General features: G+C 36.1%; 1 protein-coding gene across 1 annotated transcript in view; it reads left to right on the top strand.

Annotated features, from left to right (window-relative positions):
• The first annotated feature begins 4,482 nt into the window (after positions 1–4,482).
• The window catches only part of ermp1 (endoplasmic reticulum metallopeptidase 1), a 22,722-nt gene continuing 16,061 nt past the window's right edge, over positions 4,483–11,143 (top strand). The window contains exons 1-3 of the mRNA XM_079847797.1: positions 4,483–4,782; positions 6,704–7,008; positions 10,795–10,922. Of these exons, the coding sequence (XP_079703923.1) occupies positions 4,514–4,782; positions 6,704–7,008; positions 10,795–10,922 (702 nt within the window). The 5' untranslated portion in view covers positions 4,483–4,513. The remainder of the gene's footprint in view (positions 4,783–6,703; positions 7,009–10,794; positions 10,923–11,143) is intronic.

Here is an 11,143-nt window from a genome sequence, read left to right on the forward strand (position 1 = left end):
AATTTTCTTAGTTTAAATAATGAAAAAACGGAGTGTATCATCTTCGGCAACCCAAACGGTTCAGCGGTGAGTTTGGGGGCTTTGGCTCCATACCTTAAGCCTGCTGTCAGAAATGTAGGGGTTACTTTTGATTGCGACATGAAATTTGACAAGCAAATCAGCAATATTGTCAAAATGAGTTTTTTTCAGCTTCGTCTTCTAGCTAAAGTTAAGCCTTTTCTTAATAGGCATGATCTAGAAAAGGTGATTCATGCTTTTATTAGTTCGAGGTTGGATTATTGTAATGCTCTCTATGTAGGTTTAAGTCAAGGCTCTATTGCACGACTTCAACTTGTGCAAAATGCTGCCGCTCGGTTTTTAACAAATACACCTAGGCGTGTACACATTACTCCTGTCCTCTATTCCTTACACTGGCTTCCAGTGCAGTTTAGAATAGATTTTAAGATTTTGTTGTTCGTTTTTAAGGCCCTAAATGGCCTGGCACCGGAGTACATAAGTGAGATTTTAACCCTGCGTGAGCACAGCCGGTCGTTACGGTCTTCAAATCAACTGGTTTTAGAAGTCCCAAGGTCAAAGTACAAGCGTTGGGGTGATCAGGCGTTTGCAGTTGCTGCCCCAAGACTTTGGAACAAGTTACCCCCTGATATCCGTACAACTGCAGATGAAACTCTTTTTAGGTCTAAACTTAAAACCCACCTGTTTAGGATGGCTTTTAATACATAGTAGTGGTGACACAATTTCCCTTTTGCTGTTTTCTTTTTTGTTACATGTATTTATTGTATGATATGATGTTTATTTTATTCTATGATGTGAAGCACTTTGGATACCTGACGGTTGTTGTAAAGCGCTATACAAATAAATGTTGATTGATTGATTGTTGATAAAAACACGCTACCTTTGAAGAAACCCCAATAAATGTTATTTTAACGCATTTTAAGACAGAAATGTTTAAATATATACATATTGAGCACTTTAATTTACACATTAATTGGTCATTGGTGTTGGTGATTTGCATTTTTGGGTGAACTGTCCCTTTGATGTCAGATGCAGCAGCTTCAGGGGATGCCCCCGTCCCACCAATGTCAAAACCAAACCTACTACGCCCTTGCGTGAACACACTCCTTACTGAACAACACAGTAAAGAAGCCAGAGGCATGGGTCAAATTCACTCAATGTATTAATTGGTCAAATAAAAGAATTAATTATTTTCTCACAATGTCAACAAAATGTAAATATGTCACAATAAAACAGCAAAATAACCAAACAATAAAACAACCTGCTTTGATTAAAAAAACACAATGATGTTGAGATAAGGCAATGAAGTGGTGTTAATAAGAGTACTCAGTCTTAACAAGTCCCAAGTATTCCAGAGAAAGTCCACTTGAGGGAAGGAGGGTGCATATCCTCAGACGTCCATCCTCAGACGCAATGCCTCACGATGGAACTCCAACAGGCGTTACATGTCAGTATTTATCCTTGTCTGGTCCTGATAGGGTTAATCCCTAGTGGAAAAAAATACACTTTATTGTATTTGAAATATATTCATTTTTCCAATAGTACATTGCAAATATACTAACAAAAACACACTTTTAAAAAATTGTGCTTTAGTATATTTTCTAAAAAATATACTTGAAGTGAAAACTTGAAGTGTTTATTTTTTAAAAAGGGATTTATTTGCACTTTATTCAAATATATTTTAGGTATGTTTTTAACTGGAAATGATCATTGTAACAATGCATTGAAAGTATACTTTCAAAATACACATTATAATACACACATTATAGTACATTGTAGTATAGCTAAGCTAAGTAATATTTGTTTGCTTTTTTTATGGTTTAATGTTGAGTGTGACTGCAAATGGCTGGTAGGCGCCAGGAACAAAGTAAGATTTAGTCATTTTTGACTATTTTACATCCAATCTACTTGAATATTAAGATGGATGAAATGTTTAATAGGTTGATGTTTAATTGACAAATAAACGTTCAATTAAAAAAGTGTGTGCTGTTGCTTTCTTTATAATTGGGTATTATTATGTTCATACTCCTGGAGGTAAATAGGCTAGTGTAAAAAAGTGAATGCAACATTTTGACAATTGATGGTCCAATATTAAATTAATTTCACTTTTACATCTAGTAAATATGGCACATTTGTTTGGTTAAATTTCATCTAATATTTCAATTATATCTACTCAATTTTTTATTTTATTTTATTTATTTTTTTACATAGAATTACAGTTGTGGTGTTTTATATAATTTTGATTATATCTAATTAATTTTATTTGTCAAATCTCATTTTATTACTGACATTTACTCAATTCATAAAGTATATTTCATTATACTTAGCTATATAAGTCTAATAACCATTGCTGATATTAGATGCATCACTAAGATAACTCACACTCGCGCGTTCAGTCACGTGAAGTGATGACGCAGCACTCTGTTGTCCGAATTGTAACAGAAACTTAAACTGAGTTTGTTTGTTTTATTATGACCACACGTTTATCCAGATGACCACATCACACAAACCCATCACGCTCACTGAACATCAGCACACGAAGCTACAGCCTCACTGTTAAGGTTATTGGCGATAGACGATGATCAGAAGAGGATCAGTATCAGCTATCGGCCTTATCAAGAGATGTAGGCCTAATAAATTATTATTAATGTTATTATTAGCCTACATTTATTATTACATTAATAGGCTATAGGCTATTAGCTACTATTCAATTTCCCCGCAATAATTTTAAATTAAAGATTATAAAAAAAAAAAACATTTAGAAAATAATAGATTATTTAGATTAGCTAGCCTACTCCTCATTTCAGAAATAACTTTTTTAAAACGAATAGCCTACTTCTCTTCTTATTTTTTCACTACTCATGGGCCACAAGAGAAATATTAAGAAAACAGCCTATATTAAGACAGATAGCCTACCGTTATCAGCACGTTGTTGAAGTATCAGGTCTCATCGTCTCTGGGAGAATATTAACCGTTAATGCGGCGTCAGATATTTTTCCTTTCGCTTTCTGTAGTGAAGAATTGTCTGGGGTTTGAGACTTCTCCACCGGCATCGCAAAGTTTGCACATTAGCCTACTTGTGTAATATCTCAAGAATATCCACTGGCTCGCCTTCATAGTTTAATGTAGCCTAAATATTTCCAATATTGTGCAAAAATTTTCATTAACAGCTCGCAAAAATGATGGACAGAGATTTAGATTTGCGTCGTTCTTCCTTCTTTTCCTCCATTGCCGTATCAAACGGAAAACAGAAAACTGCACACAGTTCCCGCCAATGAATAGGCTATAAATAGCCTAAGTCCGTTTTTCCTTTCATGACAAAGATGACTAAATCCTGTGTGTTTGACGCATTCAGGCCGGGATGTGGTCACTGAGAGACGCTCCTGCACCTCGAGGCTGCACAGATAGCGTGACCGCAGTTACATAGCTACTCTTGGCAGTTTTTACTGTTTTTTCCATTGTTTGTTGTTTTATTTTATTGTTTATTGTTGCATTTCAAAGTACATATTTATTAATTTTTCATGGTACTCCATGAAGCCTAATTATTTGTCAGTTCTTGCTTTCCCTGGGAATCGAACCCATACCGTGGCGTTACAAGCTCCAGCGCTCCACTGTTAGAGCTCCAGGAAAGCTTATTTTATTGTTTGAATATTAAACGTTTATACATTATACATTTTAATATAAATTTAAGGTGATTAAAAGAGAGTATTTTTAGCTTTTTTTAAATTTATTTTTTAGCATTTTTAGAATATTTTTTTTACATAGGCCTACTGCAAATATCCCCTCTAATTATGTTTAAAATGTTTTAAACCACACACACACACACACACACACACAGACACTGTGCCAATTATTTTTAACGAATTATTTACATTTTCTTACAAAAAAAACCCATCTTAAATATCACAGTATAGACTAAATTGCATACTAAGACATTTTTAGCTATAATTGAACAATCAACAATCGTTTGTAATTTAATTTTGTGTGAAAATGTCAGAACTTTCGACCAGATCAGAACAGTCTGATCAATAATGAGTAAAGCTGATATTAAATATAGGCCTAACTGGTATTTTTGGGGTTTTCCAGATGGAGTCGCTGTGGTCTAAAACTAAACAGTAATCTATGTAGATATATGTAGATGTATGTAGGCTATGTAGGCCTAAATGTAGATATGTTGCCTATATATAGAAATATATGAATGGCTGTAAAGAAAAATATTCTAAATAGTCTATAAATTTAGGAACATTCCTTATGTATGCTAAAAAGAGTTCTATTGAGGATTTAATGTAGCTAATAATGGTTGTAGTGTGTGTTTTCACACAGATGAGGGCAGTAATGCACCAGTTCAGTTTGCACTGTCTCGAAAGACAAAACTAAGGGGAGGGGCCTATGTTCACATGGGCGGGGCTTGTGTATCTGGCCCTCCCATCACTGCGATTCGTCTCTGCTGAAGTGTGTCCCTCAGCCGCTTCCGTCCGCGCTGACAGCAGCAGTAAAGATGGAGAGAGACTCTACGGTCCGCAGGATCAGAGCCCAGCAGAACCAGAACCAGCAGAACCAGGAACACAGTCGCGATGAAGCGAACGCGATGAACGGGTTCCGGAGCCGCAAACACAAGCCGGAAGTGAGCGCACAGCTGCTGAGCGAGACTTCCGCTGTGGTTCTGATGCTCGGGTTCGTGTGTGTTCTGTGGGCTCTGGTTCTGATCTCAGTCCAGCAGCTCGTCATCAGCAGAAGCACAGGACAGTTCAACTCCGTCCGGGCCAGGTACACTACCACAGTACAGCCATGTTTACTGTGGTATTGCATGATTACCATAATCATATATCATAATATTTACATGCCACTTCAATAATACATTAATCGAATATTATGGTAAATCACCATAATGTCAAGGTAAAATCGCTGTAGTGTTTTTAAATTATTTCATGATTGTTTATGCTGTGATAGACCGCCCAAAAAACTTTATATAGACTCATATTTAACATTTAAAATTGAATTTTTTTTTTCCTGAAAGTCTGTATGTGTTTTTATTAACTATTCTAAATTAAGTTGTAATTTTAATTGGTATTAATTATACACAAATACTGGTAACACTTTACATTAAGGTTCATTAGTTAACTTAGTTAACATAAAATACTTCTACAGCATTTATTAATCTTAGTTAATATTAATTTCAACATTTACTAATAGCCTACATTATTAAAGTCAAAGGTTGTATTTTTTAACATTAGTTAATGCACTGTGAACTAACATGAACAAACAATGAACAGCTGGATTTATTCACTAACATTAACAAAGATTAATAAATACTGTAACAAATGAATTGTTCATTGTTAGTTCATGTTCATTAATACATTAACTAATGTTAACTAATGAACCTTATTGTAAAGTGTTACCAAAATACTCAATATTTTGTTTACATGTACTGTGGTTTCTACTGTTATTGTTACTTTGTTACTGATACTACTATTGTTTTTGATGACAGTTGTGGCTGATACAATTTACCAGAGTGTTGCTATGACAACAGTAACTAGTACCTCTGATTATTTATGGCTACCGTGGTAAAATAGATGACTTATTATGAGACATATTTATCAACTTTAATGCATTAATAATATCTGTCTGCTGAGTTTTGATTACACAGGAACGCATGAACAGAATCTAAAAGGATAATAAAAGGTTAATTTTAGGATATCTAGTATTGTTTTTTTTGTGTCATACAGTAAATATCTCTGGCAACTTAAAATAAGTCACATGAAGGTTACGGATCCTTTAAGTAAGCAAGTTGCGATAAATTTGTTCATTCTTGTTTTAATAAAATGGTATTTAATTCAATGTGCTTAAAACAAGAAAAGAAAAAAATATATATAAAACTTTTTTTTGTATGTTTACATGTTTATGTTTTATATATCATACTACAGAAATCTCTACTTATGATGATTAATGTTGGCAATAAATGAAAATTTGTTATTTCTTATTCATCTCATTGTGAAAGTTTCATTCGTCCATAAAGGGTAGAGTACAATAGAATAAAGTAGAATACAGTAGATTAGAACAGAATAGGATAGAGTACAATATAATACAGTACAATATAATATAATAGAAAGCATAGAATAAAGTAGAGTAGAATAGAACAGAATAGGATTGAATAGAGTAGAAAAGAATAGGACAAAATAAAGTAGTGTAGAATAGAATAGAATAGAATTGTATAGTATAGAATATGATAAAATAGAGTAGATAGGATAGGATAGAATAGAGTTGAATACAAAGAATGGGATAGAGTATAATAGAGTAGAATATAAAGAATATGATATAGTAGAGTAGAGAGGATGGGATAAAATAGAGTGGAATAGAATAGAATAGAGTAGAATAGAGTTGAAAGGATGGGATGGAATAGAATAGAGTAGAAAGGATGGGATGGAATAGAATAGAATAGAGTAGAAAGAATATGATAGTATATGATAGAATAGAATAGAATAGAATAGAGTAGAGTAATCTTTAGTCATTACACACAGGTACATTGAATCTTTATCTGGCTTCTCTGCTGCAATTAAATAAATGATAAAACTCTCTTATTTAAACAAAACTCACAATCTATAGATAAATAAACAACTACAGAGTAAAAGCAGAGCAGCAGAGTTGAGCTCACGTGTGTAAAGTTGTGTGTTCTGATGATGTGCATCAGGAAGCATCTGGAGCGGATCACGAGCGTGGGGCCGCGGACCGTCGGGAGCCCAGAGAACGAGGTCGTGACGGTGCAGTACCTGCTGGATCAGGTGGAGCAGATCCGGGCCCAGAGCAGAACCGGGCCTCACTCCATCACTGTGGAGGTGCAGCGGCCCACCGGCTCCTTCAGCATCGACTTCCTCGGCGGCTTCACCAGCGTCTACGCCCGCGTCACCAACATCGCCGTCAGACTCGAACCCAAGACCGGCGCGGAGCACTTCATGCTCGCCAACTGCCACTTCGACTCCGTGGCCAACAGCCCGGGTACGTCACAGCAACGCTCCACACATCAACCCACTTCTTCCTTAACGGGATAGTTAAATTAGCCCACGATTTACTCACCCTCAAGCCATCCTCTGTCCATGATAAAAGTGCATCTATACATCATTAAAGTGCATCTATACATCATAAAAGTGCATCTGTACATAATAAAAGTGCATCTATACATCATTAAAGTGCATCTGTACATAATAAAAGTGCATCTATACATCATTAAAGTGCATCTATACATCATAAAAGTGCATCTGTACATAATAAAAGTGCATCTATACATCATTAAAGTGCATCTATACATCATAAAAGTGCATCTGTACATAATAAAAGTGCATCTATACATCATTAAAGTGCATCTATACATCATTAAAGTGCATCTGTACATAATAAAAGTGCATCTATACATCATTAAAGTGCATCTGTACATAATAAAAGTGCATCTATACATCATTAAAGTGCATCTATACATCATAAAAGTGCATCTGTACATAATAAAAGTGCATCTATACATCATTAAAGTGCATCTATACATCATTAAAGTGCATCTATACATCATTAAAGTGCATCTATACATCATTAAAGTGCATCTGTACATAATAAAAGTGCATCTATACATCATTAAAGTGCATCTATACATCATAAAAGTGCATCTGTACATAATAAAAGTGCATCTATACATCATTAAAGTGCATCTATACATCATTAAAGTGCATCTATACATCATAAAAGTGCATCTGTACATAATAAAAGTGCATCTATACATCATTAAAGTGCATCTATACATCATTAAAGTGCATCTCACCATGATAAAAGTGCATCTATACATCATAAAAGTGCGTCTACATCATTAAAGTGCATCTATACATCATAAAAGTGCATCTATACATCATATACATCATTAAAGTGCATCTATACATCATAAAAGTGCATACATCATTAAAGTGCAAAGTGCATCTATACATCATAAAAGTGCATCTATACATCATTAAAGTGCATCTATACATAAAAGTGCATCTATCCATCATAAAAGTGCATCTATCCATCATAAAAGGGTTTTATTTATTTATATTAAATTAATATTTTTTTCATTTTTCATTTTTTCACTATCCTTTTAATTCCTCTTTCAGAGCTCTGACAATCTCAGTTGCGTGACGTATCATTTAAGTTTCAAGTGTGATACAACATCAGCTCTGTTCTAAGTATCAACATGTTTCTACTAGTTTCTTGCAGTGAATATTATGAAGCTTCATTAAGGGAAAGAGTTATTACTCAGACGTTGCTCTAACTTAAGAGACTTAAATGAGACATAATTGAGAATCACAATTATCTTTGTCTCAGATGTTTTAAAGTAGGAAAATTTAAAACAAGTCCCAGTGAGAGTCTGTAAAATGAGAGTTGATATTGAGATTTATATTGCAGGCTTTGGGATCTTGAGCAAATCTCTATTTACTGTAAATCTTATTTTCATAACTCTATTAGTGTTTTCCTCAGGAGAGACATCTCTCAGTCATTCTCTCTGTTTAACTCTTCACTGTCTGGGAGAAATAACTGAGATGTTGAAGATCTCATGTGTGATTGGGAGTCGAGAACAGGCTGATTTTTGTCTTATGAGGAATATTTTGAGGAATTATTGTGAGGAATTGTTGTGATCTGATGTCATGAACAGAACGTTCCTCATTTCTTCACTGGTGAACTTTGTCTCAGTTTTGTTAGTTGTGTTTGCTGTTGTTTGGAGTGACAGAGATCAGATCCAGCAGTTTAAGGTTTCGTTGTGTTTGGTGTCAGTGATCTTTGAGTCAGATCTCATGACTTTCTCATTCGTCACTGTGTTTGTGTCTGATGTTGTGCGTTTGTGAACGGGTGTGTTACACTATTTGTGTTATTTATGCATACCGTGCATTATTTCCTATTATACTCTTCTATGATCTGTGTTGGGAAACCATGATCCTTAGAAATCCAGGAAGTGAAAGTGAACAGCGGGAACACTGATGTGTGTGTGTGTGTGTTTGTGAGTGATCTGGTCAGATGATTTGCTGATGTCTGCATGTTAAAGATGCATATACATGGGTGTGTGAGTTTGTGTGTGTATGAGTGTGTGAATGTGAGAGAGAGAGTGTGAGAGTCTCTGTGTGTGAGTTAGTGTGAAAGTGTGTGTGTGTGTGTGTGTGTGTGTGTGTGTGTGTGTGTGTGTGTGTGTGTGAGAGTGATCTGGACAGATGATTTGCTGATGTCTGCATGTTAAAGATGCATATGCATGAGTGTGTGTTTGTGTGTGTATGAGTTTGTGAATGTGAGAGTGTGTGAGAGAGTGTGTGTGTGTGTGTGTGTGTGTGTGTGTGTGTGAGTGTGTGTGTGTGTGTGTGTGTGTGTGTGTGTGTGTGTGTGTGTGTGTGTGTGTGTGTGTGTGTGTGTGTGTGTGTGTGTGTGTGAGTGTGTGTGTGTGTGTGTGTGGTGTCTGCATGTTAAAGATGCATGAGTGTTTTCATAGGCAGTTGTGGTTTGAGTCAGTCTGTGATTCTGTTGTTGTTCTGTCATGTTTCAAATCATGTCATGTTCCCTCCGATTTTATTTCATTATGTGTGTGTGCATGCTTTACTCTAGTGCAGCCATTCTCAAACTGTGGTCCGCGCCCGCGGACCACTAGTGGTCCGTGAGGGTACTGCAGGTAGTCCGTGGAAAGGAAAAAAAAAATATTAAAAAAAAAAAAAAAATGTACCTTCATTTTACCAGGAAATTCCCATTTAAAAAAAGAAAAGTAAAAAGAATATGTAGGCCTATATTGATATAACATTTTAATTAAATTGTCAAGTTATTGTGTGATTACTAAAATAGCCTAGTGGTATTCGGCCGCGACATTCAAGTTCAGTGCCGTTAGAACCACAACATTGGTTCGGTGGATAGCAACAGGTTCTCTGAAGAGAAAAGGGCAGAGGCAAATATGTTCTCATTATCACATCACACGCATAGCCTTTAATGGTGCGTTCACAACGGACGAAATTTCGCTTCAAACTTTTGTTTTTACGCGCGTCAATTTAGCTCTTGATGCGCGAATTGATACAAAGTGGTCAAGCGTATCACTAGACGCGGCAGGCGCGAATTTCACATAATCCCTTTTTGAATTTGACGCGCTATTCGCGTCTGGTGTGTGAACGCAGTCGCACAGTTAGGCATAGGCAGTTTATATTACGAAATGTTTATAAATGGAATGAATAAGGCCTGTTATTATTTTATTTTCCAGTTAGTTTCTTGATCTCGCGTTTCTGAAATGTTTTGCAGATGTGCTGTTAAGTGGACAAACTTTTTGAGGACTTGTAAAACTCGGAAGATTAATAATCCCCTAAAATCGCCAAAGGTTTTGAAATGTTGACTATATTCCAGTGTTCTTATTACTGTATAGATTTCATACTACATTGCTATGGAAATAAGCCTGTTGTTCAAATGAACCTGATTATGCCCTTGGGCGCTTGAGTAGCCTAAATAAATAAATTAAATATGTGGCAGCCGTTGTGTGCAGTAAACTTTCCTTTAACAAGCCTGTTGTAGCCTACTGTGATGACCAGTTATAGTTTTAGTGCTAGTAAGCCTATTTAAAGATGCAGATTAATTCAGGTAGGACTGTGTGTAGACATATTTTATGATGTGTATTATGAGGTGGTCCGCGAAAATTCTTGATTACAAATAGTGGTCCACACACTCAAAAAGTTTGAGAACCCCTGCTCTAGTGTGTCAGTAGTAACTGCAGGTTCTGTGTGATAACTGTGTGTGTGTGTGTTTCAGGAGCCAGTGATGACGCCGTCAGCTGCTCAGTGATGCTGGAGGTTTTACACTCTATGGCGAATCTCTCCACTCCTCTCAAACACGGCGTGATCTTCCTGTTCAACGGGGCCGAGGAGAACATCCTGCAGGTCAGAGGTCACGACACACACACACACACACACACACACACACACACACACACACTAATCTTCCTGTTCCACGGGGACGAGCAGAACATCCTGCAGGTCAGAGGTCACGACACACACACTCACACACACACACACACGACACACACACACACACACACTAAACTTCCGGTTCAACGGGGACGAGCAGAACATCCTGTAGTTGTGGCTGACCTTCTCTCACA

The sequence above is a fragment of the Squalius cephalus genome, assembly GCF_949319135.1.
Source record: "Squalius cephalus genome assembly, chromosome: 17".
Classification (NCBI taxonomy): domain Eukaryota; kingdom Metazoa; phylum Chordata; class Actinopteri; order Cypriniformes; family Leuciscidae; genus Squalius; species Squalius cephalus.